Genomic DNA, 27,302 nt, shown 5'->3' with positions numbered 1-27,302 from the left:
TAACAGTGGTAGCTTGAAAATGTATTTTGTATGTTGTTAACCAGAGATCAGTGCTGGATCCAGATAATGGAAATAATGAGTTAATTTTAGATAGTTCTAGATCATTCCATCACACCAGAGACTGATGAGCTGAATCTGTCAGTCAAAGAATCCCTGTCATCCATGCAAGCGTCCACCAGCCTGCTCCGGTACTGGAGTTCAGAGAGGAACACGCTGTGTGGAAAGGAGGTAATAACAAAAAAAACGAAACAAAATCTGTTCATGGTAATGTCGTTTTTCTCATCTGACAGAAAAATAAATAACAGTTATATAATTTACCAAGAATGCTCAAGCAACTCTTCATTGAATATATGGGCTGTGGTTGGTCTGCCAGCAGCAGCCTAAGCAGGACTGGCCACGTGTGGCTTTGAGAAGGCTGCTAGCTGCAGGAAGCACTGAAGGACTGTGTGATTCCTTGTGGGCAAACAGGCAACAGCATGAGGGTTTGGAAAACGATTGGTTAATATCTGTAATTTTACAGACACATGCAGAAACGAGGTGGTTGTTGTGACGTCGTAGACGGGGGTACCCGAACGCTATATACAACAAACAGGACTAAACACAACCAAACAGAAGCAGCATGGGAGGGTTGGCTGTATACCTGGAGACCCCTCACCAACCAGGCAGCTAGTATCATGGGGTGGAGGACCTGTATGGGGGGGGGGGGGGGGGGGGGCTGTGTTGGGATGAGTTCAGAGAAATGCAGGACGCAAGTGTCGTAAAGTTCTGAGTCTGTGCATCATGGACCCCAGCTCTTCCCCGCTTGTGACTGAGCAGATCACTCGCTAGTCCTTGCTGTACAGTCTTCTAACTATACTCAACAACATGACACAATAAATAGGAGTGGTGTTGGTCCTCGTAGACTTGGAGGGGCAGCTTAGTCCTCTGAGGTGACGTCGATGTCCTCGGAGCTGCCCTGCTTGGTGGCAATGCGCCAGCGGTTGATGTGATGGTTGCCTTTCTTCTTCTGCTGACTATCCGGACCCTCCTCCTCCAGCTTTTGACGTTTGTACTTAGTCCTCCGGTTCTGAAACCACACCTTGACCTGTGGAGGAGAAGTCGTGTCAGAGCATACAACAATACTGCTGGGGGTGATTTTGACTTATACCCACCAGGTAACCAATAGTTCCTATGAGGACCTGCCCATCACAGCCATGATTAACACATAACTGACCAGCAAACAGTAGCCTACAAGAGAGGTTTGTGTTTGTATGTGCTGGGGGAGGATACATGCTAAATGCTTTGGAAAAAACTCACCTAGTATTTATAAAATTTGCTAAAACTTTGCATCATTGAATTTCACGGGAACTCCACGTTCAGGGGAAAGTGTGTCTAAACAGAAGCGTTGGATCTAAAATGTTTATACATTTGAATATATTTTTTGTCTTTATGGCCGTGTTGCTAGTTTAATGTGAATTGAACTGCGATAAGGATTTTAGTGAGGGAGAGTGAAATCACCCAATTTACATCCTCATATAATAAGCATGTTGCTATTAGCCTGAAAGTGTATCAATTTGGCAGAAGATACACATTTATTTTTAAAAAGTTTAAAAAAAATAAGTAGCCGACAATTTTAAGCCCAATGTTGACAACGAAATACGAAACACGACCTCCCTTATCGTAATAGCCTATATGTTGATCACAGCTATAGGCTATTAAACCACAACAGCATTTAATTTAAATCTCATCCCCACTGATCCGTAAAAAAACCAATCTGTACAAATTCCTGAAGCGCCTTTGCGGTTGCCTGATTGTATTCGTTTTTAATGCTCAACTGCGGAAAATATTACACTGTATAATATGTAGGCCTATTTAGGCTACATAAAAGACAATCATTAGGCCTATGATTTGACGTATTTGCTCATAACATTAATTTGCCTAATTAGTCACAAGCTTAAAACACGTGATGGGCATAATTGGTTTGGGCTTCTAAAGTAGGCAACAAAATACAAATACTACGGACGTTAACCAAGCAATCGAATCTTGCTATTTTTCTCAATACCGGTGTTCACCTGTGTTTCCGATAAATTGAGGCTGTTGGCCAGTTGCTTTCTCTCGGCTCCAACCACATAGTGGTTCTTTTCGAAGGCCCTCTCCAGACGCAGCAGCTGCGAGGGCGAGAACGCCGTGCGGATGCGTTTGGGTTTCCTGGCGAAGGGGCCGTGGAGGAGAAGAGTATCTTGGGAAACATCGTTGCCTGCGGACAAGGGAATGACAATCAGATTCAGAGTTGAAAAATGATAACGTGTTGTCAGTAAGCATGCGTGTTTACAGTAGCCTAGCCTATTAATAAGACACATTTTAAAACACATTTAACCCAAATAATTAAATGCGTTATGATTAGAAATAAGAAAATGTAGCTACAGAATTGTAATAATCTACAAGGTATTCAAATATAACACATATCACAATGTCATAATAATAGGTCGAATCATTTAGCCTTGCCGATACTTAACAATCGGTTTGCTTAGTAAAGCACATTAACCCAAATCAGCGCCAATCTGAAACAATAATTCTGGGCAATTTAAACCTGACCTTTTCTTGGGATCCATCGGACACAAATGCGCTCCTTTAACTTTTAGTGCGCTAAACATTTTATTTTTTAAGGTTAGCAAACCGACAAGATATTCAGTTTATTAATATGTTTTAAATATATGCTGATGTAGCCTATATGCTATAATTTGTAGGAAGTTGTTGGCACTCAAAATGCAGCTAATTTGGTTCAGGGATATTCCATATAAAATAGGCCTATACACAATTCTAAACGTTTTAAATTGTATCATAAGAATTTTGCTGAGATTGCTATTGGATCTACATTGACTAGGCTATATCATGTATTTCACATAATACACAGACACACACTTCTATCTTCTATCCGATGCGCCTAAATTGTAATAACTCTAAAAACATTTACCAAGCGCAGCCATCACTGACGTTAAACATGTTGTTCTTTCTTTAGCTCACCCTTCAATGCCGTGTTGCTTTTACTCAGTCATAATGTTAACTTGTTTTACCTGGCTGTTTCTCCGTAGCCTATCCTTATTCAGGAATTCAGAATGGTGTTTTTCTTTTCTTACTAATTATTTCAAATCTATTTTGTTTTATTGTGTGGGGAAATCAGTTTCCTAAAGTTAGCCTATATTAAAAGTTATTGTATTAAGTATTCTGAACTTGTGCTGCCGTCATCCATATAGCCTACAGCATGAGAGCTGTTAACCCGTTGCATTTGGTCAATAGACATTTAATTTTCTGTATTTTTAATATGGCACTCAGCGTTATCACATGTAGTTATTTTTTGCCCATTGCGATGTACTTTATCCTTTGTGTTGTCACGCAGAGATTTAGTGCCAACAGAAAATAATGGTTTAGTTGACCTCCGGCAGCTTCACTTATTACAACAGAATATAGCAGTTATCTAATTCCCGCTGTGCAGATACCAAAGTATAGCCGGGGGTAGATCCATAGTGGAATAATAAGATAAGCAGTCTCCAGCATTATCTGTCTGTACCTGTGGCTCCTTCTGGTTCAAACCTACTACACAAGTAGACTGCAATCATCCCATGGAATCCCATTGCCGTCCAAGGTGACACAGCCAAAATAATGTCTGAGTAGGCTATAGCTAATATTTTCTTTGATTATTAGACCTCAGGTTCAGGTTACTTTATTAGTACTCGTAGATGTGGACTACATTTGGTCTACATTTGGTCTGCACATTTAGGAATGATCGTCTGACACCACGCGAGAAAGAATACAACTGAATTGTCCATACCAATCAACACAAATACCCTGCAGGATAGTAGTATACATACTATAAAGTCTATTATTTCTAGCCGGTTCTCTCCCCACAACTCTCTCTTTTTCATCCACACATGCCCAGAAACATGCCCGCGCTCGTGCGCAAAAGAAAACGTTTCCCTGTGCGTTTCTCAATGAAGAAAAATACCTTGAAATCTGTGTCCAAAGAACCTGTTTCTTAAAACCCACGGGTAGAAATTAAGTGGGTCTCGATGTTGTGTCCCAAAGAAGTGCGGGTGCTGAAGATGCGGTCCTCCTAGCTGGTGAGGGTTCATGGTCAGTGAGTGGTGGTTCACCGCCTCAGGGAACACGAGCTCCGGGTTTTGGTATATTGACCTTCCTGTTGGACCCTGGTAAGTGTTCATGAAAGCGTCTGTGGGGTTGGGATAACTTAGTGCCGTTGGTCGGATGGGATCTTCGGTAGTTAAATGATTCTCTTTGGCGACTAAGGACTCTATCGTAAAGCAACGTTTGCCTGCTGACGAAAACATGTTCTCAAATATTCGAGGTATCCAGAAAACGAGAAATTACTTGCCGCTTCCTCCTTGATGCGAATAAAATCGGCATGCACCCTCAAAAGGGCATGATGTTCCAGTACACAGGTGCCTTTAACCGTTTTGGTTATGAAAATCAAAGTCAATAGATTCGGTGAAACTGATCCATGGAGCCGTGTGGGTGAGGAGAATCTCTGTGGAGATATGCATGAATGTCCTGAACCCCACAACTCACATGTGCTACGCCAGACTGTTCTGATTGGACAGCTACACCTGCCAATGAGTTTTTCAAGTACCTGGCTCGTGGATAACTCGGGGAGTGGGTGGGTGGGTTGGAGTTGGAGTCAGTTTAGCTTCTCATCTGAAACTATCCCAAATAGGCCTATTATGTCTATAATGCAGTGAGTTTATAAGGATTTGTAGTGTACTGTGTCAGGTTGACGTCTCTTTAAGGCGCGCCAGCATCCTGTCGATGTATTTGTCTGTTTTGTTTGTACATAATGGGTGACATTTATAGCCTTCTGCACAACAGGGAGTCCCTTTTCAAGGCAACAAAGAGTTGCCTGAACACATTATTATTATAATCGGGGCCCGTAGCTTTTCTCCGCCGGTCACTTGCGCCACTTATCCAACGTTATTGTCTTTGCATGCGCGTAAATATATGCCTCCATTTAATGTGGCCTGAATTTATTTGTAATTAATAATTTGACAATCGCGACAGATAAATTATCCTATTGGTTTCATCCAGGAAACTTCTAAATGATGGAGTAAAGTTCGTTAGAAGGTCTAGAGAAATACTAAAATATAGGTATATCAGCGGAATCACTCAAGAAAGCTAACCAGCCATCTTTCGTCACATTGAATAAGCAGTAGCCTAATAGGCTACACATCTAGATAGATCTATAACCTACATGAATAATAACATTAGTATGACCCTACATGTTGGCTATAAGTCTTGCCTATTTCTTCATGGTAACATTATTAGGCCCTATATGAATACTAGAATTATAATACAGGTTGAAATACAACAAAATAAAATGAGTAAAATAAAATAAATTTCAGAGGGATAACATGCCTATGCTCGATGTTTATAGTTTTTATTTTTTTACACTTTTTCCTCATGGTATATAGGCTGTTAAAATAATGTCTAAAATATATTTAGGCCTACCTCCGTTATCGGTTTATAATAAACAACCTATTAGGATCATCCATTTGAGATTTTTCGACACATTCCGTAATATAATGTAGGCTATCTTTATTTTGTAGGCAACATATCTAGTTAGAAATGTACCACTTGTTAACTGGTGAGATTCAAGCGCTGGTGAACCCCGACACATTATGCAAGGGTAGTCATCAAGTGTTTGCATGGACCGGAACGCGCTGTTTTAACCAGAAACATCCCGCGTCTTGGCTGATCATATATTAACCATCTACTGTTTCAATGGAGACAGTTCCGCTGAGTTTGGAGGCATGGGAGATGGATATCCACAGCAAAGTCTTACAAGTCTGCTGCTGTGATTTAGGCTATATGGAAAATGTCTGTCCGCGTGCCTATATAGGCTACTACAAATGTAATGCCGTTTATGGATTGTTTTGTATGAAAAGCCCATAGAGTCCAAGTAGAAAGCATTGTCTTAATTTTTAACTACGGTATTTCCCTCAGAACAACAAGAGCCTTGGTTAAGCTTTGGTGTTTAGCTTTCATGGTGCACTCCTAAAGTTAATAATTATGTGGCTAATATCCTTCTTTAGTGCATTAGAAAATCATTACCGATGAAAATTATGAGGTAGAACAAGATGTTGATAGGGCGTTTAAGGCTAAAGGCCCTTAAAGTCAGTCATTGTATTAGAGGAAGTTCTCCATTATTATAGAAAAACACTTCAAAAGAAAAACATTTTAAAGACCAGTAGAAATCAGGAAGAAGCAATCGGCAATGCATCTATAGACCACATTTCAGAGGTCAATAAAACGATAAGATCGTTATTGAAATATTTTCTTTCATTTTTAAGAAGCCTATTTAGCCGTGCAGGAGGATAGGGAAATATGCCTACTGGGATGGGAATATCAGAATTCGTTTATACAAATTATTAAGACATTGGAAATATTTCATAAAATATTGTTAACATGACTAATAGCCTATATATTTTTAAATGCTATACGCTGTGAGGTAGCCATATACAAACGTTAGCGCGCATCTATGCTACACTTGGGAACTCTCGGGTGAACAACGTTTTAGACAGTCAACACTGAGAGGGAGAAGAGAGAGAGAGAGAGAGAGAGAGAGAGAGAGAGAGAGGGCCACAATATAATAGTCCTAATACTTTTTTAATGTATAGGCTACTTTTCGTTGAGAATAACAGCAGTCATTGGGAACGGCTTCGCATGCCCTTTGTTAATGTTAATATGATAAAATGCTGCGCCCTGGTCGCTGACCCTGACCAGACCTGGTTAATAAATGACTAAACATAACTAGCCTACATAGCTACAAACGTACAAGTATCAAGCCTCGCTAGTTTCAGTATTTGTAATCTTTTACATAGGCTACATTATCTTCACTTTAAACAATTAAATTGCCAACACGTGTTCATCTTCCATGCCTTGTTTGTGGCTTGTTCTCTGAAGTGTCAGCAGCAGAAGGTTCAATTGCTGACACGCAGCGCGTGCTAAATTACGTTGTTGTCACACTGCTGTCAGTGCCGTGCTGCCCTCTACTGGTGTTGGAGCCAAGGGCCTGTGTACCTGCCAGTCATAAATTAGACAGGTGTTCAATGACCCACCGAGGACCCCTGCCGGTTCAAGGTCTGGTTTACCAAGGCTACATATTACATGTTTTTCATTTTCGTTGGGTGTGTCTGTTCAACGTTAAAGTGGTGGAAAAGCGTTAGCAGTAAAATAGTATATGTCACATAAACTGTCAAGAAAGTGCTGTTGCCTAACTAAACGGCTTTCAATACATGATTATAACACATCTCGTATGCTGCCATCGTGTGGTTGAGAAGTTTTGCGCTTTAGGCCAAATCACTTTTGAAAAGCCTTGTTTTTCCATCTTAGCCTATTAGTAGGCTAATGTTTGTTAGGCTCATGAAAAATTAGATGAGATATGTTTGACCCAAGCAGCCTTCTCCTTTGTGATCTCAAATGTTGATAGGCTAACGCTGGGTAAACATCGAAACTTTTATTTAAACATGACCCACTGTCCCACTCACTATGAAATCAGTAATAAACAACTTGTAGCGTAATTGACGGTGGAGTTGTGCTATTTAGAGGGTTAGTTTAGGCTAGCTTCACATCATCATTGCATTTTTTGCAACTTTACTCTAACGAATGAACATCCGTTTCAGAAATTGGCAATGCAATGGGTCCGTTAGCACCGATTAATTAAGGTGTCACCACAGCAGCAAACATTGAACGCTACTGGTCAAAGATGGCTAATCATTCGGTAGCAGTGGCGTGAGGCTGTGAGCGGGGACACCCTATATGTGTCCAACTTGCTCGCACCTCCGGCCATTAATAAACTAATTGGCCATTTTGTTTCGCATTAGCACTGTGTGTTCAGCTAATCTATTCCACTTAAATACCTGAAAATTTTCACCCCATCATAACGAGATGGTAAAAGTAGCACTGCCTTGCGTTTATGTCACCTTGATGGGAAATGGAAACGTTCACCACCTGTATGGGCTCCGCTCGGTCACCCCCCCCCCCCCTCACGCGCTTAAACAAACAACTCAGCCGGTCACTCCCAGGTGGCTGTGATGAATACGCCTGGATCATTCCGGAGTGTTTTTGACATAGCCTATGACCAGATAACTCATTTAACTATTTGCGTCCACGCATCTTTTCAAGTGACATTACAAGTTCAACTCACACTACAAATCCATCTCATTGGCTGTTAGAATAGGAAGAGATCAAATTTGTGGCTCGGATGGAGTGAGAGGTGAATTCCATGTCAAGCCGAGTTATTTGCTTTAGCACAACCTGCCCTTCATGGTTGATGTTCTCTCTGAATGGCTCGAAGAACAGGAACCACGCTATTTCCTGGGAAACAGAACGCATTTAAATGATCTACAGATTGTTCTCCCAACATGAGATGGCCATTTAAAGTGGGTCTGCTCCTTGTGGTCCCTGTCCCCTTGTTAGAAGTCATTGTGCATGTCAAATGAAGCCTTTCACAATGAGACAATGACGACGTCTACTTCAAACGATTGTAATGGAAGTTAATGACTATTAGATAGAGTAGAAGGGCCTTGCTCTGCAAATAAAATGCAAACGAGGATTTTACAATTGCCTACCCTAAAACGTATCCTAGTTCAAATGAACTGCACTTCCCTATTCGACCGCGTAATGGCGGTTATTTCTTTCCATGAGAACTTTCACACCTCCAGGGCATTGCACCTAGACCAACCAAGACGTGCAAGGAGGATTAATTCCCTGATTTAGTCTAAGGAAACTATTCAATTAAATTAAGTGAAGAAATCATACGGTACCCGTCACTCATGAAAAAAATCCCCAATCGACCCCAATGCCAAACTAAATTTTTTAAAGGCATTTAGTAATTCTGCTGTTATCTCGGGCCTCCCTCGGAGTTGTGGTGTTAGTAGAGACGTCAGAGGCCGATTAGAACAATGCTGCGGACTAGTGAGAAAAGATGTAACACTTTCTGTTACAGACTGATTAGGAAGCGGTTTCCTACCCCACGGGGCTTCGGGAGATCCTGGCATGTTCTCAGGGTGCCCTGTGCTAATTGGGACAGGGAGCCAGTAACCCCCCCCCCCCTCCATCCCTAGGTTTTCCCAAGCCTGTGTCCCACAATGGGATTACACAGGGCTGGGAGGGGGGGGGGGGGTCCTGGATGATCGCATCGGAGACGGTTCCTGGGTCTTACCCAAGCTGTTTCACTGTCTCCCCCCTAATAACCTGGGGAGGCAGGGATCGGGGTGAGAGACAGGGGGAGACAGGAGAGGAAGGAGAGAAATAGGGGAGAAGGGAGAGGGGAAGGAGAGAGAGAGAGGCAGAAAGGGGAGAGATGGGGGAGAAGAGGAGTGACATGGGAGGGGGAGAGGAGAGACAGAGAAAGAGAGAGTGGGGAGAGGAGAGTGGAGAGTGGGAGGCAGGGGAGGTGGGAGAAGAGACAGGGGGAGATAAGAGATGACAGACAGAGAGAGGGGTGCTGGGGAAAAGATAGGGTGAGAGAGGAGAGACAGGGAGAGGGGAGAGAGAGGGGGGGGGAGAGAGGAGAGAAAAGGGGAGAGTGGTGAGGGGATGGGAGAGACAGGCGGGGGGCAAGGGGAGGGGAGTCAACTCTCCCTGCTATTCATTAAATCACTCTTTTGATTCGGTTGCCAGACTTATTCTGCCTGTTTCTGTTTATTTTTTATTGTTTCTGAAATAAATCTCACATTTGGTTACAAGAGACAGGATGTAGTTAGAGTTTTTCTACTGATGAGGCCATGACAAACATGGCTCCTCAGGCTGTCCTGGTCTGTCTGTCTGTCTGTCTGCGTGGAGGAGTTAGGGTTCAGGCTGACCTCACTAGAGTCCCAGTGCTTCTAATCTCTGTATCCCGATTCCCTCCCACTCGATCCACTCTCGGATGTCTAATCCCGCCTGTCTGCAGACAGGACTGGACAGCATGTGTGCTTCTGCACGAGACATTAGCTTTCAATGCAGCTCTGCCTCCCCATGAAGGGACGAGAGACAGGGCACCTGCCCTCCAAGGGTCAGCCATGGGGAGGGGGCTTGAGGGGCCACTGACAACAGGCGTACTGACCGTTTAAACAGATTAGACACAGAGAACATGTTCTCAGTCCCGAGACAGACTGACCCCCACCACCCCTGGCTACATATATCCCTCCTAATCCCCAGGTAGTTATTTATTTGCTTAGCTTAATCAGGGGGAACCATGGACTGGTCCTTGGTCTGGGCACAAACTACTTTGGGTCACATCAAATCCTCAGGAAATATCAGCATGTCACCATGAAGCAATCCTTTATAGTGGGACCAAGCTGCGATACTCTTAGGAAGCGGATGTAACAATAGTGCCTGGTACTGACGATAAATGTAATTGAGATATATGGGCTCTTGTCTCTCTCAGCTTGCAGAGAGCACTTATTTGCAGATGTTCTTGTTTAAACTGACATTGCTTGTTAACTTTATTTATAGGAAGTATAAGATAAGTATTTAATAGATTTGTTTCTATTCTGATAAACAAGTTGATTCGATTTAATTTAGCTGGGAATTACACCAAGGTTTGCTTGTGTGGGTGGAGTGATTAACAATTGTGTTGTTCTTTTTAGGAACATTTCGGTCATCATATGATTATTCTAATGAGAGTGAAGTCCTAAATGCCACGCAGATAAGTAATTAAAACAATCTGCTACATTGGATATAGCCGAATCAAGTTTAGCTTTTCAATGCTCGATCTATCGAAAGACTAAATCAAAGAACGCACTCAAGTCAGAGGTTCTCAGTTCAGAAAATATATTTAGTTATATATCACATATAAAATACATTGTGGTTTTATGTAAGGGCAATAAAGTAAGAAACATTGTTTAAATATAGAGCTATACATCTATTATTAAATATTTATACAAGCAGTAGGTCTCCGCCGATTCAGCTGCGTTCTGTTCAAATGTCCGAGTTCCGTAAACGACTTGTTCTAGCCTAGACCAAACAGATTAGCAGTGATCAAGAGGTCCATCGATATCCACATCAGAGCCGTCAGAGAAGTCGATCTCCTCATCTTCGTCCCCTTCCTCCTGTCCCTGAGAACCGGGGCTCCTCAGAGGGGCCGCCAGCCCAAGCTTCGCCAGCTTCGCCTGCTGCTGCTCCAGGCTCTGCTTGCGCCATTTGATACGGCGGTTCTGAAACCAGACTTTGACCTAGAAAAAATAACAGCAAACAGTTATGAAAGCAGAACACATGAGATACACTTAAGAGCTAATATATCAAACTCCGTTAAACCCGTTAAATCAGGGCAAGTCAACAGTTTAAAACACTTATGGGATTCTGCCTACCTGAGCTTCGGTAAGTTGCAACGCGGACGCCAGGAGGAACCTCTCTGATCCGACCATATACTGCTGGCGAGCGAACTCTTTCTCCAACCGGGAAAGTTGTTCGTTTGTGAAGCTTGTGCGCATTCGTTTGGATTTCCCTCCTTTGTGCTTGAATGAGTGAACGCCGACTTTGGACTGAGCTGAATCTGTAAGATAGTTTAATAGAAGTTAAACATTGGCTCCTTTTTTACTGGGATTGCAGCCAATTTTTTCGACTTCAAACATAATTAAGTCAAAATTACCTTGGGGGTAAAAGGAGCCTCGACATGACGCCTGGTATGTGAACGGTGGACAGCAGTAGACAGAATACCCGGGCTGTGTGTGCATCACCGTATGCAGCATATTAGGTGTATAAAGATACTGCGGTATGGGTGAGCACATCTGACCCGCTATCGGATGAAGCGCGGCTGCTGACTGGTATTTCATTCCGCAGGGAGTGGGACTGGTCCGGCCGGTGATTCTCTCATCGGGCTTAGCGAGCAAAGCGTCGATAGTAAACGATTTCCCAGCGGCAGGTTTTGTCGTTGCGGCGCACTGGGTTCCAGGATACTGTGGATAAGACGATGCGTAATTACGCACTGGATAGCCGTAAGCCCCGGTTGGTCTGTTCAGTACTTGCATGTTGTCCGAGTAGAAAAAACACAACCACTCGTAGTCTGCGTCCAATTGAAGCAAGAAGAGATGTACTGGCACTCCTGGCGAGGAGTCCCTATTTATACCGCGCCTGGACACTGAGGTGTCAACAGCCCCCCATCGATCCTTTGTCTTTTTAAGTAGCAGATGAGAGAGAAGAGCATCCCGAGAACGTATCCAATTAATTGATGGAGTTGTACAAGCTGCGACTGTCAAATACCAGCCCTTTCACAAGACTTGTGAAGAGTTAAAGGGGTGGGGTATCTTGAGATTTAGTGGGCTACAAATTCTTGCATGGATCTTAGCTCCAAATGTAATCATTACCGCTGAGAAAGCCTTGATGTTACCAAATCATCTTATTTGGCTTCTTTAAATCAAAGCTTGCCGACAGATGCTGCAAACAGCGGAACAAACAGCTTCGCCATATGAGGGCGTCTTAAAATTTCAACTCGGAGATTACATTGGATTCCCCTAAATCAAGACACACATTCAAAACTTGATCGGGTTTATTGTTTAATTATCAATTATAAACATAATTTGAAGAGCTAGTAGCATACTCATTCTGTTTATGTCAATATTGTTTGAGGTGTTACGTCTTTATGTCTTCGGTAAACTTAATGACCAAATCTACAACATTTCTTTAGTTGATGAATATTCTTATTCCGTAAAGTTTTTGCCTTATCGTTCAAAATAATTGTAAACTCTGTATATGCTATCAGGGCGACTTCTCAAAGTAAATAAACCATCTTTCTGCGACTCGTTCTTTTAAGTGTGTCGTTTTGCAGCAACAGTGTTACCCGAAAGTAGATGAAACTGACGGGTCAGGGAGGCGTCAAATGTATCTGGTTGCGTCGCAGCAGTGTTGCCACTGGATTTACTGATATACCAGTTATGAGGTGATCCTGTACCTGCCATTAAAATGCTGTGACATTAAGGGATGTGCCTATGTCGAATATTCAACGCGTTCATTTAGTTTCAGTGAAAGTTTGGCAAAAGAAGCATTTGCGTTTTACATAAATCACCTTTTGTTGGAACAATGTAAAGTTATTTAGGGTAGGCCCTATAGCAGGATATGTAGGCGTATGTATCTGATACTCTTATCCAGTAATGTTCGAGATATGGTGATATAGGGTTAGGTCCCCGCCACAGCAAACAGTTACTGACAAAGAGCTTCCCGCTTCGTGTTCTTCATTAGAGCATTAAAAGCCACAGATGAAAAGCACAGCGGCTTCTTAAAAGGGAGTGATTTGCTTTCTTACACTAGTTGGGGACAAAGACTCCACTCTTTCAACTGGCGGATTATGACCAGCTCTGTAAACTTTCCGAGCTTGTTTCTGTCATTTGGGAGCTCGAGAGAGCGTTCGCTGTGCCCTAAGTAACTGTTAAAACACATACAAACAGAAAAGAGAACCGCGAATCCCTTTAACTTCAGAGCGTTGTATTTAGTCGCTTAATCTGACACCAGAATGCTTAATGCACTCGGCAAACACGGCGTTTCTCGTCCAAGCCTTAACGATACAGATGTCTCTGCTGAGACCTCGGGCGGACCACCCACCCCCACCGCTTGTGTTTGCTAGAGTGTATCGATGCCCGCCCCCGGACACCACTCCGGTACATCTGCATCCCTGTCAACTCTACATACAAAGAACATTATAATAAAACATTTTAAAATACTTCGTTTTTGTAAATGTTGTAGATGCATTTATATACAAATGTAAATGGACTAATATAGCCTAGTTTCACTCGTGTTAGCGTTCTCCAATTCAATTATATTTTCTGCAAATTCTGAGACACGTTTTCATTTAAATTGTTGCTGTCCAAGTCAACTATGACTGGGCAAAGTCAAGGGCGGTACTTGTCATGTGTATTGGAGCCAGACAAGGAATACACGCAGCCTATTGTCCAAGTGCCCTCTTTTCATAGTCATGGTTTGACTTTGGGAGGACAGAGAAAGCCTGTGCCCATCCTTCCCCATGGAAACATGCCCCCGCAAAGAACTTAAGCACTGACAAGTTCTAGATCCAGCCTTTTACATTCCTGTTTTTGGTTGGTGGACAATTCCACTGTAATATTGAGTCACAGCATAATAATATAGGCTACATTCAGGTTTATTTCCTCATAATAATATGTTGTTTTCCCCTTCGTTCAGTGTGCAATGGAAAATCACATTTTAACTGAATATGTGGGGAAATGCCTACCTTAAGATAATTAGGCCTATTTGATGTGATGGAGCACAAACCAGACAAATATAGTTGGAGTAAATATTTTCCCTAATCATAATTGCCCCTGTTCCTTACAGAATATCATAACCTTGATATGTAAAACGTGTCAATGTGAAAATATGTGCTGTGATTTGTATTACTTAGTTAGCTACAAACATGTCACCAATTAGTTAGCTACAATCATGTCACCAGAGTGCAGTACCACTTGATCTGAGTCCTGTGCTTCAGCAGACCGGGAGGCTGAATGAGACAAAGCAGCCAGCAACAGTGTCATCATTATTATGAGTGGGGTGAAAGGGCTGGTTTCATCACTAAGTTGACACATTTAACAAGCACTGTAATGCCTGTCTTTCTGTCCCACACACACCTCACACTAATGAGTTTATGAAGCCGTTTACAAGATGGCCCCAGAAGGTCCTGTCAGGACTCATTATTTTCAACAATAAGGCCTCCAATGAGCCTGGGTGCTCACCTGATGGTGAAGAGCTCTCTGAAAGCCCAGGTAAGCACCGTCTGGGTCTAATACACACTCTGCCCCACCCTCAGCCCAAGCCCTAGCTCCAGCCCCAGCCCACCCCAAACCCAGCTCTAACCACAGCTTCAACACCAACCCTGGACCCAGACCCAGCCCTATCCCCAGCCTCTCTGAACAGGTTAAATACCAGTTCCAGGATCAGTACTAGACAGTCTCTGAGCATGCTAGGTATTAGCATCGACACTGCTGCTGCTTGGACGACTCCTGTTTGAGCTGCCATTCTCTGGGATCACTGTGGTGTTTAGAGAGAAGCTCCTGCAGGGAGCCCCATCTAGCCACAGTGCTTCCCTGGTCATTACCAAGTTAATGAGGGATTATTCCTGATGGCCTGGCTGCCCTGTCCATCCCGGCCGCTGTGTATTCCCTCGTCTAGCGTCACCATGCTGAGCTGGTGGGACCGGGGTGGGGTTGTAGACGTTCACCCTGGACAGTGTTCAGCAGCAGATGAGTGGAGGCAGCGTGCGGTATGCAGACCTCGCTGTAGATGTGTGGCTCTCAAGCTGCAGAGACCCCAGGCGTGTGCGGAGTGGGTTCTAGAGGAACTAAGGACTGTGGAGAAGGACGATGTCACAGCCACAGCCGTGCCCCCCACCCCCCTGACAGAAGGACAAGAACACAAATGGACCCAGCAGAGAGTTCCCCGAACCCTTTCCTAGGGACCCGACTTGCTTTTGGTGGACCCCGAAGCCTGCAGTGGTGGACCCCTCGTCCGCGCTCCCAGGCGCCCCCTCGTCCGCGCTCCCAGGCGCCCCCTCGTCCGCGCTCCCAGGCGCCCCCTCGTCCGCGCTCCCAGGCGCCCCCTCGTCCGCGCTCCCAGGCGCCCCCTCGTCCGCGCTCCCAGGCGCCCCCTCGTCCGCGCTCCCAGGCGCCCCCTCGTCCGCGCTCTCAGGCGCCCCCTCGTCCGCGCTCCCAGGCGCCCCCTCGTCCGCGCTCCCAGGCGCCCCCTCGTCCGTGCTCCCAGGCGCCCCCTCGTCCGCGCTCCCAGGCGCCCCCTCGTCCGCGCTCCCAGGCGCCCCCTCGTCCGCGCTCCCAGGCGCCCCCTCGTCCGTGCTCCCAGGCGCCTCCTGTCCCCTGTGCCTGTCCTGCCCCCGGGTGGTTCCCGGACCTGCCCCGGCCCTCTGCCCTGCCTCCGGGCCGACCTCTGGACCTGCTCCGGCCTTGTGGGACGTCCGGTGACGTCCCTTGAGAGGGGGGTACTGTCACAGCCACAGCCGTGCCCCCCCCCGTTTCATTTTTTTGTCCTGCCCTAGTGTTTCCCTGTCATTGTCTTCACCTGTTCTCGTTAGCGTTATTGTGTCCACCTGTGTGTCGTTTGGTTCTGTGTATTTAGGTTTCTGTTTTGTGTCCAGTCTTTGTCTTGTCCTTACCATACCTGTCCGTGTGAGTACCCTCTGTTCCCAGTTTTTGAGAATAAACCCTTGTTTCAACCATGCCTCGCATCTCTCGTGCATTTGGGTCCTACCCCTCCTCACACCCTGACAGACGAAGGATAAGTGTACTGCTGTATTTATTGTCTGTCTTTAACTAGAAGCCTGCCTGAAAGAGATTGAGAGCCAACTGCTTCCAGTCCCCACCCCCACACCTTGTGACAAGGTATAAGTCAGAGGTTGAGAAGTCAGTGCTTGGAGTACCACCGGGGATGAGATCTAGTATGGAACAGATATCCCCTTTCTGAGATCATCTCTCCGACAGTTCTCTGATTGGCTGACTTAGTCTCAGACCCACTATAGTGTTGATCAGGGGAGGAAGGTCACTAGGAGTTGCCATGGAGATGCCATGCCTCTACCAAAGATAATTTTGATGTAAGTTAACTTTTAAAACAACTTTCTGAGAAATAACTTTATGGAAAACAGTCATGAATATAGACAATGACAGCCCAAAAGACAACGTGGTTCAAAATGACAGACAGATATAAAGGAAAACACACAATCACTGAAAAGTAAAACTAGAGGTGAACTATCCCCTAAATCTATAAAACCCTGTTAGGAAATGTGTGAATCTGTAGATGACCTGGTTTGAAAGACCCACCCCAGGTGGTCCAGGGTATACAGACACCCTTTAATGGAGGTGAGAATTGGCGGGTTGGACTTTAACACTTGACCTCTGTTTACACTTCCTGTGGGTGTCAGGGCCAGTCCTTGAGACAGTGCTTCCATGGCTCAGGGAAAGCAGCCAGATCAGAGGGTTGAGGGATGAAGGCTGAATACAGGCACACTGGTGGGGGGAGGTTCCTCTCTTCACAGGCACTGTTTGCTGACATCACTGCCACACTTGCTTGATGTGGCCTCGGAGGGTTGTTTACAAGGAGATGGATCCCTGCTTAATCACCGCATGCCAGGACTTGCTCTCTCTCTCTAATGTTCCTAATCTCTCCTCTCTCTCTCTCTCTCTCTCTCTCTCTCTCTCTCTCTCTCTCTCTCTCTCTCTCTCTCTCTCTCTCTCTCTCTCTCTCCTCATGCCATGTTGGGTCTGGTGGGATTCTCCTCTCGGTAGCGTTGGCTGCGGCGGGGCTCTGGGTCGGTGTGGCGGCGAGGGGGAGTACTGAGGTCATGTGTCTCCATTCTCCTCCTCTATCTCTATCCTCCTCCTCTCTCTTTCCAACGCTCTTCCTCTCTCCCGCTATCTCTCTATTCTACTCCTCTCTCTCTTCTATCCTCTCTCTCTTCTATCCTATCTATCTATCTATCTATCTATCTATTTATCTATCTATCTATGCTAAATGTTGTGTTCTCCCTCCCTCGCCCTCACGCTCTCTCTCTCCTTCCGGTTGCTTGCTAGCAATGATCCCACAGCTATAACTGGCAATAACCCAACCATACACACTTTCGATACCTGTGCCTTCTTGATCTGCACTCAAGTGCTCTAATCAATGAGCTATACCCTCCTGTATGCCTGTGGGAAACCAGGAATCAAGCTGTGAAATATGAGGTTATTGAACTGTCTCTCTGTCTGTCTGTCTCTCTCTGTCTTTCTCAACCTCTCTCTGTTTCTCTTGCTCCCCTCCCCCCACCTCTCGCCCATACAGATGAAGGGCCTGCATTGTTACAGCACACTGAAGGAGAAGTCCCAGAGCGAGACAGACCCTCGTCCAGGGAGAGGATGTGTGATGTGTCCTCCTCTCATTGCATCACATCAGTCTCCCAGATGCATCTCAACCTGCCCTACATGCATGCACCTGCTCTGACTGTCCACCCACCATCACAGTAATGTAACAGTGGTCTGGGTCGTGGGAGGAATCTCTTCCTCGGCGTGTGAGGAGCCCACTAAGACCAGATCAAAGGCCCGTGTCCATGGTGAAGTCCCAAACAAAGACAGGTATCTCGGCTCCCTGAAGCATGCAGTCGCTCAGACCCAGAGGAGTGAGTTGCGGTGGTCATTACTGCAGACAGATGTCATCACAGAGGCCATTACAACTCATTTCCCCCGGTGTTTCTAAGTTATGAAAAGAAAAGGACAATGGCTAATTTGTGGCCTTTAACAGGAGGACTGTGGTCACTTCAAACAGAGACCACACAAGCAGAAGGAGCAGACACGGCTGGAGTCTCACCTGACCTCCGGCTCTCTCTGGTGGAAGAATCTGGAAGAACGTGATGCAAGTCATCTGACAACCTCAATGATTGGAGGGAAAAACTGATAGGTCTACAAACATGTGTACAGGCCCATTAATATGTATATAGGTATATGAATATATGATTATTATAATTATGTATTCTTGCTGGAATATTCACATCTGCAGACCCCCAGTTTCCATTGCTGATAGCAAGGTCAAGATTTGACATTTGAATACATTTACATTTTACATTTTAGTCAATTAGCAGACGCTCTTATCCAGAGCGACTTACAGTAAGTACAGCGACATTCCCCCCGAGGCAAGTAGGGTGAAGTGCTTTGCCCAAGGACTAGAATAGTTCATCCTCCAGGAATCCTACCTCCTTAAATATAGAATTGATTTATGATGCAAACTCAATATACTAACTGATAAGTAAACTGACTTATCAATGACACCTCTTACAAAATCACACACTAATTTCCTGAAGCTTAGCGCCACCTACAGGTGAAGACATGGAAGTGCATCAACGCAACTTGAACCAGGTGAGAGGTCTTCACCAGGGGCGTCGTTAGACCCTTTTTACTGGGGCATGTGCCCCAGTATAAATCTGCTGTGCCCCAGTAAAATCAAAAGTTTTAACAATTTACTTTATTAGTCAGTGCACTAATTTAGGTTGATAATCCCAGAAAAAATAAACGCAGTATCCAAATCAACGCTTGTAAAATCAAAGCAGTTTAACTGAAAACACAAACCGATGCATGTCAGCGCGCTCTTCTGAGCTTGCCAAATAGCCATTGTAGCACGCACCAGAAGTCCAGGTGTCGGACTTGGCACACAAGTCAGAATGGAGGTCGATGGAGATTTTTTTGTTGTTGACATTTGTCACGTTAGTCTATCTTCTCTTAAAGTAGGCTACACACGTTCCGCATTCTGACACCTCAGCCTCAGCATGGGTTGTACCATGTGAAGGAGTTCTCCCCTCCCAAATAGAGTTGGTTGGGTCCATAGCCCGTCTTTGCCAAAAGGTTTTCCCAGATCGGCTACCGATAGCTAGGACGGGCGGGGCGTCAGGGAGGATGGATGGGAGCAGGGCCGGAGTGATGGCATCGCTAGACAAGGTTTTACCAATTGAAAAACGTCTGTTTATAAAGCTCAAAAAACTATTTTGCGGTCAAATAATGGCCAAAAAATGTCGCCGGTCTTGGGCCTGAAACTCCCGGACTGAAAAGTGGCCCCACTCCGGCCCTGCCTACCGATCATCTTATTTTTACTAAAACATAAAAACAATATTACATGAAAAAAACAAATGTGTGCTTGCATTAACTATAGATGTGCCTGCCAAAGCTGATATCAAACTTGCGTCCCTGAGCTGTTGTATAGTAGGTTAAGCGAGGGGAGATTCTATGGCCTAGTAGGGCATTGTGCGACAGCTTGGAAGAAAAAAAAGGAATATGAATGTGCCCCAGTAGAGTTGTATGTCTAACAATGCCCCTGGTCTTCACCTTTGTCTTCACAAGTAAAACACCCACGATTAAACATAGAAACTCCCATGCTCTCAAACAGTACAGTACAGTAGAGCTTAATGGGTGTTGTAACAGCCTCAGGGACATCAGAGTGGAGGCCATGTCATCCTGTTGTAAAAACAGGAGCTGATTTCAGGGACCTGTCTCAAAAAAAAACTTGCTCCTAAATGAACCCTTGTGGTCTTCATATTTTGCACTACAAAGCCAGCCCAAGACTTTGTAAGCGAACTAAGCGACTGCTTAGGCCCCCGTGGCCACCAGAGGGCCCCCAAGAGATGCAAAAATTACATCTCCATTACAATAGCTAGCAAACTGTATGATGAAACAAAATAAAAAAACTGCGGGACAATAATGACATCTCAATGATGCGTTAGAAGCTCAATCGTGATCGTATCGGCAGATGATCGCGCGATTTCCGTGAGGTTGTTCATGCTGCTCACGCGGGCGTCCCTAACGTGTAATGCTGCTACTGCCCAACAAGTGGCGCCCAAACACAGTGATGCGGATAAAGACCACTTCATGAGTGAACGACACAGTGATCGATTAACAACAGATACAGTATATTCGAATTTTATTGAACCAACCTCCAAATGATAACAGTATTTTTTTCAAAAATAAAAAACTCCAAATGCACTGGTCCAAATTATTATGCACAACAGTGTTTCAAAGAATTTTATAGATATTAAAGAACTGAAAATGGTCATTTGTTTTTGTTTGCAGCATTAGGAGGTCATATTTACTGAAATCAAAAACATCTTAACAGGGCAAGTTACATGTTAACATAAGACCCCTTCTTTGAGCTTCTATTGCTTAACCAGCTGGGCACAAGCCAGCAACACAACATTAAAATACATCCATATTCTCCATAAACAAGCTCTAAAAACCAAAAAGTCACCATCACTGCAATATCCTCAAAAACCATATATTGAGTTGGGAGAACCTCATTAAATTCATTGATGTGTGTTTGGTTTTAAAGATGTTACATGGTATGGCCCCACCTCCGCTTAGTGATTGTATTAAACAATGCACTCAAAGTAGCAGACTAGATCTGCTTCAAGAGGTGATTGTGTCATTTCACATAGGTCAAGCTCTTTTAGCAAATCTGCATTTTCTGTAAATTCAGCACGCACGTGGAATGCTCTGCCATCACACATATGCACAAAATACATGTACAAAACATTCAAACACAGCCTTAAGGAATGGGTTGTTGCCAATCAGATTCACAAGCATTAATGTACTGTCTGTCCTGCTTGTTTGCCTATATGTGCATTTGTCTTGTTAAGTGTTGATGTATGCTATGTGCCTCAGTGTTATATATGTGCTTACTGCAGGTAAACTCTTGCTTATATGTGAATTGGTTTTGTCTGTACATTACTGTCTGTTTATCGACTCATTTTAGTCAATTTTATGTTTTTTGAAATTCGGCCTTCAAACATCTGGCTGGGGACAGATGAATAAATATAAATATAATATAAATGAATAAATAACTATCACCTTCACAATTCTTGTATCCATTGAACCTTTGAGTTTTTGGAGAGTTTCTTTGCAGGATGTCAGAATAGCTTCCCAGAGCAGCTGTTTTAATGCGAACTGCCTCCCACCTCATAGATCTTTTGCTTGAGGATGTTCTAAAAGGTTCTCAATAGGGTTGAGGTCAGGGGAGGATGGTGGCCACATGAGTTTCTCTCCTTTTATGCCCATAGCAGCCAATGACACAGAGGTATTCTTTGCAGCATGACATGGTGCATTGTCATGCATGAGGATGATTTTTCTACGGAAATCATGGTTCTTCTTTTTGTACCATGGAAGAAATTGGTCACTCTATATACTTTGCCGAGGTCATTTTCACACCTACAGGGACCCTAAGAGGGCCTACCAGCTCTCTCCCCATGATTCAGGCCCAAAACATAACTCCGCCACCTCCTTGCTGACGTCGCAGCCTTGTTGGGACATGGTGGCCATCCACCAACCATCCACTACTCCATCCATCTGGACCATCCAGGGTTGCACGGTACTCATCAGTAAATACGACTGTTTGAAAATGAGTCTTCATGTATTTCTGGGCCCATTGCAGATCAATGAGCCCAGTCTGCCCAGTCTGCTTGTGAGCATTGGTTAGCGGTGTCCGTATAGTAGGTTTATGCACAACTGCAAGCCTCTGGAGCAGTGGTGAATGTAGGTTCCCACTTTTGGGAACCTAGATAAAAGCTATTATTTTTCATGTGACCCAGCAAAACTAGGGGGTCTGGGGGCATGTTCCCCCAGATTTTTTTTTTTAAATATCCTTTTAAATAGTGTTCTCTAGTGGGTTTTAGGAAGATAAATTAACACATTTAGATTTAAAATGTTTTTTTTTAAATTACAATTATTTTGGGGGGCTAATGAAAGGATCCTACACCTTGAGGTTCGCGGGACTCCAGAGGCACCAGCAGCGTCAAATACCTGTGTGATGTTGTGATGGCATTTTAGCCGCTGCTCTCTTAATCCAATGAATTTGTCTAGCAGAAACCTTCCTCCATATGCCTTTATCTGCACGAACTCGTCTGTGCTCTGAATCACATCTAGTCATTTTAGCAGAGCGACTTCATCTTCGTCATCTTATCCAGAGCAACTTACAGTAAGTACAGGGACATTCCCCTGAGACAAGTAGGGTGAAGTGCCTTGCCAAAGGACACAACGTAATTTTTCACGGTCAGGAATCGAACCGGCAACCTTCTGATTAATAGCCCGATTCCCTAACTGCTCAGCCATCTCACGAATCAGCCACAAATCTCTTCACAGTGCGATGATCACGCTTAAGTTTTTGTGAAATATCTAATGTTTTCATACCTTGTCCAAGGCATTGCACTATTTGACACGTTTCGGCAGCAGAGAGATCCTTTTTCTTTCCCATATTGCCTGAAACCTGTTGCCTGCTTAATAATGTGGAACGTCCATCCTAAGTAGTTTTCCTTTAATTGGGCTCACCTGGCAAACTAATTATTACAGGTGTCTGAGATTGATTTCAGTGATCCAAAGAGTCCTGAGGCACAATACCATTGATGAATTTATTTGAAAAACAAAAAAATTCATGTTTATGACACTTCAATCTAATTTGCATAATAATTAGGAATGCGGTGTGTGAATAAGGGTTTTCTCACCCAACCTGTCAAAAAAATACAAATCCTATGAACACACTTTTAATTCATTAACTGAAACAACGTGTTAAGTCAAAGGCCTAAGTTGGAAATCCATACATAGCACTGTAACTAGACAGCCTTTGTACTTAAAGTAGTCCGGCCATCATTAGTTCAATGTTTTAGTGAGGAATAGATTTGGAGTTTTTTTGTGTTAAAACAGGATGGGTGTCAGTTGAGCATATTAATATTTTACTTCATTCTTCATCCTCTTGAGATGGCGTTCCACTGACAGATGGGCAGATTAACTGCTAATTGTCTTTGTTCATGTCATATTTGATGAGCACAGAACACACATGCACATCCACACACACATGTCCGAATGCACACACACGTATGTAGGCACATACACACGAGTATACATGCACACACACACACACACACACACACATCTTCAGACAGAGGGGTAAGGGTGAGAATGATGACCCACTTTCAGGGGGGCTGCTAGTTAGAGTAGCCAAGTCAGTTAGTAATGTCTAACTTTATTATCTAAATCTTAGTCACTAAGTAAGATATGTCCATTTAAAACCATTATTACTATGTATGTTTTGTATAAGTAACAAGCATGTGTTTGGCATCGTTTCAAATGTATAATCATGTAAATCAGGACCTGCGAAAGAGACACAAGCCTCTGTGTGATTGCCTATAAATGAGTAAATAAGTACAAATTAACAGTTTTTACATATAATTATTTATTTTTTAAGTAGATTAAGTACTTCTGTACTTCTCTCCCCCAAATCTACGTCTGCTATCTCAGGTCTTTGTCAGGACCTGTTGGCTCTGCTCAGAGCTCCTTTACACCTCCGTCTGCCTTCATCCCTCCCTCCCTCCCCCTCTATTGTGTTCCATCCCCCCAGAATTCCTCGACCAGAGGCACGAGCATTCTCTGTGCTGTCCATCTGCCTCCAGGAGCAGCTGGGCTCTCCTTCCTGACTCCTGGAGGATGGGCCCGATCCTGTTGGGGGCTGGGGCCTGTCCTGTTGGAGGCTGGAGGTTGGGGGCTGGAGGCTTGGGGCTGTCCTGTTGGGGGCTGTCCTGTTGGGGGCTGTCCTGTTGGGGGCTGTCCTGTTGGGGGCTGGGGGCTGTCCTGTTGGGGGCTGGGGGCTGTCCTGTTGGGGGCTGGGGGCTGGAGATTGTGGTCTGGAGGCTTGGGGCTGTCCTGTTGGGGGCTGGAGGCTGGGGGCTGTCCTAGTGGGGTCTGGAGGCTGGGGGCTGTCCTAGTGGGGTCTGGAGGCAAAAGGCTAAATACTTGATACCCTGGTCCTATTGGGGGCTGGGGGCTGGGTGGGTGGCTACGGGATGTTGCCATTGTAAGATGGGGTCAGAGGGCATTGCCGGGCATTGCGACACTATAAATAAGAATCTCACTGATGATATTTGTCATTTAGAATAGAATATAACTGTGTTGTCATCATAAGAAAACGCATTACAACCTGGAACTCAATGTGACTCAACTTAAAAAAATACTGATCAGTAATTACTCCTCCTAAATCTTCATGCTTCTTGCAGATACCCTACATGCACCCTTAGTGATAGTTACAACCTTGATGGAGAATACAGAGGAGGAGGAACATTTTCAACCTTACCTTGAAAACATGTCAAATGCATAAATCTCAGGCATACCACAAAGTAAGTTAGAATGACCCCATAGAGGAAGTTCTTGAGCATTGTTGAGGTGTGCTCAACGATGGCAACAACCCTATGTAAAAGCAGGCTCATGTTTAACTGTCAGCCCTCTCCATGTGGTTGGCTGGTTCCTGCATGCTGCCTCTCCTAGGCACTTGTGGTGTAAATGTGCTGTTGTGAACTGGTGCTAATGGTAATGCTGCAATAATACACTCAGATTAGAGGAAGCCGAATGTCAATGCAAACGTGCGGACAGCCCCGAGTTGATCACTCTGCTCACATTCAACCCCACGGCCTTTCAGAGCAGGGTGAGGTCGTCTGTGGGTGGAGAGGCAGGGGGCTGGGTGTGCCTGGGTTGTGAGAACCGCGAGTAGAAGAATGTCTGAGTTCAGGAAGTCATTATTTGCCGTGCTCTGCGTCCCCTAGCTGGGCGTGTGCCTACCTTAATCACAGGTGGTTAAACAGGTCACTTATGGAGGGAATCATTGATGAGCATACGTATTCTAGGTCAGTGTTCCAGTGCATCCCCACCTTATCCGCATAGGTTGGCATGAGTCACTGCCTGTCTCAGCATTCTCGACCATGGGCCTGGTGTGTTTGCGTGTGTCTGTGTGTATGTACGTGTGTGTACGAGAGTCTTTGTTGGTGGATGTGTGTGTATGTGTGTCTGTATGTGTGTGAGTATGTCTGTATGTCTGCGTGCGACTATACGTGTGTGTGTGTGTGTGTTTGTGACGATACGTTTGTGTGTGGTCTGAACAGGAGGTGTTGGCAGGATCACTCCCCCTCCCCCTCTGGCTCTCCTTTCTTCTTCTGCTCCGACACAGGGAGGAGGGTGTCACAGCGTCACACAACTGTACTTGTCACTCCATAAATAAGTTCATTAAACCTCATCAACATTCGTAAGGCCAGCCACTCTGATCCTTTCCACGGCCACAACACCATCCCGCTGACCTACACGGGTCCTCCAGAGACTATGAAGCAAACAATAGGAATGTGTTCACACTAACCTGCAAGCCTTTCTACAGTTATCTATAGTCATTCATTTAGCAGATGCTTTTATCTAAAGTGACGTACAAATAATGCACATAGCAAGAACAGAAGTTCATCAAGGACTAGAATTGCACAGTTCTAATGGTATTACAGTGTTCAGTGCCAAGGAGTGTGTTTTACACATATTTCTCGTAGTTTGAGAGACTTTCACCGTGAGTTCTACCCTTGACACCTGGAGGGAATGTTGTATCCTTGCACATGCTGATATCTTCTTTAGCATCTCTCCTATGCAATACATTTCCCCATCGATGTAGTTGAGAAAAAAAATCATGATACAGGGGTTTTCATTTCCAAATCTGTGATGTGATGTCTCCTTCCTCAAACCAGATTCCATGTAGAGGAGGAAGTGGATACCAGCGTTCTAAAGAGAGACAAGTAATTGAGTTTCCCTTGCTTATGATTCTGTTCATAATTTGTTCCTTGCGCTGTTGGTCGACTAAATACAAAGTAAACTGTCTCTGTTTCTTCTCTCTAGTGCAGTGGTTCCCAACCCTGGTCCTCAGGGCACCCCCGTCCTGCATGTTTTAGATGTTTCCCTGCTCCAACACACCTGATTCAAATGAATGGGTCGTTATCCAGCTTTGCAGAAGCCTGCAAGCAGGCTTCTGCAAAGCTGGGAACATTTCAGTTGTGAGTAAATACATTCATATTCTTTTAAAAAATCGGGAATATAGACTGAATGTAGAATGTATTTATTGAATGTTAAATTGATTGATGTTATATTTTAATAGAAGGTGATGCCAAAGAAAGATCACCACTCTAGATGGACAGTAACATTTTATTCTCTTCTGTTCTAGGACCTCAGTGACAGTGCTCAGGGCTCAGACTTCACTGTGGAGGTCCTCATGTTCTTGTTTTGTTTCCATCCATGTAAAGTCAATTTCCAGAAACAATAAGCACACGAGACACAGAAACACAAAACACGCTGCAAGGCCTCTTTTATGAAAAGCACTTTAAACAACTGTTCTAGTAAAGACTAAATTACTGTTCTACCCAGTGTAGACAGAATGACTGCTCTTCCTAGTGTAGACTAAATGACTGTTCTACCCAGTATAGACTAAATGACTGATACCTAGTAAACCTAATCTTCAGTTTGTTAGTTTTATGGCTGAGGGCAGTGGCTGTTAGACGTGTTTGCTTGCTGAGACCTCTATTTCATTCCAGTCAAGCAGTGAGAAACTAAACTTTTGTTCTTTCAGCCATCTTGGTGAGAATGAGGGGGGGCTAGGTTGCCATGACATAAGAAGACATCAGTGCGGTAATGTGCTAAACTAAAAAGAGTGCCAAGGATGGATGTTTTTTTCGTTTGCATTGTTGGTAAAACTTCGGTTGATACATTAGTCCTTCCTGTAAAGCGTTAAAATGCACTACTGAATGTATTACTATGTATTGCTGTACTTAACTACTTTTTAAATCTCCTTTACCGTAGCCTACTTGCTTTTAGTGTTGTCTTTTGGGTGGGAGTGGGTGGTCATTCAGCCAGGATTTTTGGAGTGACACAAAAGAAGAAAATGTATGGATGTAAGAAATATATTAGGAAAAATAATTGACTGATTTACTATGACTCTTTAATCGGCTCTTGTTTTGTGGTTGGCTTTTTGTT

General features: G+C 44.3%; 2 protein-coding genes across 2 annotated transcripts; both read right to left on the bottom strand.

Annotated features, from left to right (window-relative positions):
- Positions 1–916: 916 nt before the first annotated feature.
- On the bottom strand, positions 917–4,325 carry emx1 (empty spiracles homeobox 1). The gene is made up of 3 exons (XM_067243693.1): positions 3,983–4,325; positions 2,052–2,236; positions 917–1,084 (listed from the first exon to the last, which is right to left on the bottom strand). The coding sequence occupies exons 1-3, from the start codon at positions 4,323–4,325 to the stop codon at positions 917–919; spliced, it is 696 nt and encodes a 231-aa protein (XP_067099794.1).
- Positions 4,326–11,003: 6,678 nt separating this feature from the next.
- On the bottom strand, positions 11,004–12,002 carry noto (notochord homeobox). The gene is made up of 3 exons (XM_067243345.1): positions 11,624–12,002; positions 11,343–11,527; positions 11,004–11,207 (listed from the first exon to the last, which is right to left on the bottom strand). Exons 1-3 carry the CDS (start codon positions 12,000–12,002, stop codon positions 11,004–11,006), a joined length of 768 nt encoding a protein of 255 aa, XP_067099446.1.
- Positions 12,003–27,302: the final 15,300 nt, after the last annotated feature.

Source organism: Osmerus mordax, chromosome 9 (genome assembly GCF_038355195.1).
Source record: "Osmerus mordax isolate fOsmMor3 chromosome 9, fOsmMor3.pri, whole genome shotgun sequence".
Lineage (NCBI taxonomy): Eukaryota > Metazoa > Chordata > Actinopteri > Osmeriformes > Osmeridae > Osmerus > Osmerus mordax.
The sequence above is the reverse complement of the archived record's forward strand: the minus strand, read 5'-3'. Positions and strand labels throughout refer to the sequence as shown.

Coding starts and splice junctions, on each gene's coding strand:
- emx1 (XM_067243693.1), bottom strand. CDS start 4,325: ATGTTTTCGTCAGCAGGCAAACGTTGCTTTACGATAGAGTCCTTAGTC. Junction 2,237..3,982: donor CTTTGGACACAGATTTCAAG/GTATTTTTCTTC, acceptor CCTTGTCCGCAG/GCAACGATGTTTCCCAAGAT. Junction 1,085..2,051: donor TCAATTTATCGGAAACACAG/GTGAACACCGGT, acceptor TCTCCTCCACAG/GTCAAGGTGTGGTTTCAGAA.
- noto (XM_067243345.1), bottom strand. CDS start 12,002: ATGCAAGTACTGAACAGACCAACCGGGGCTTACGGCTATCCAGTGCGT. Junction 11,528..11,623: donor AGGCTCCTTTTACCCCCAAG/GTAATTTTGACT, acceptor ACTATCTTACAG/ATTCAGCTCAGTCCAAAGTC. Junction 11,208..11,342: donor TGCAACTTACCGAAGCTCAG/GTAGGCAGAATC, acceptor TATTTTTTCTAG/GTCAAAGTCTGGTTTCAGAA.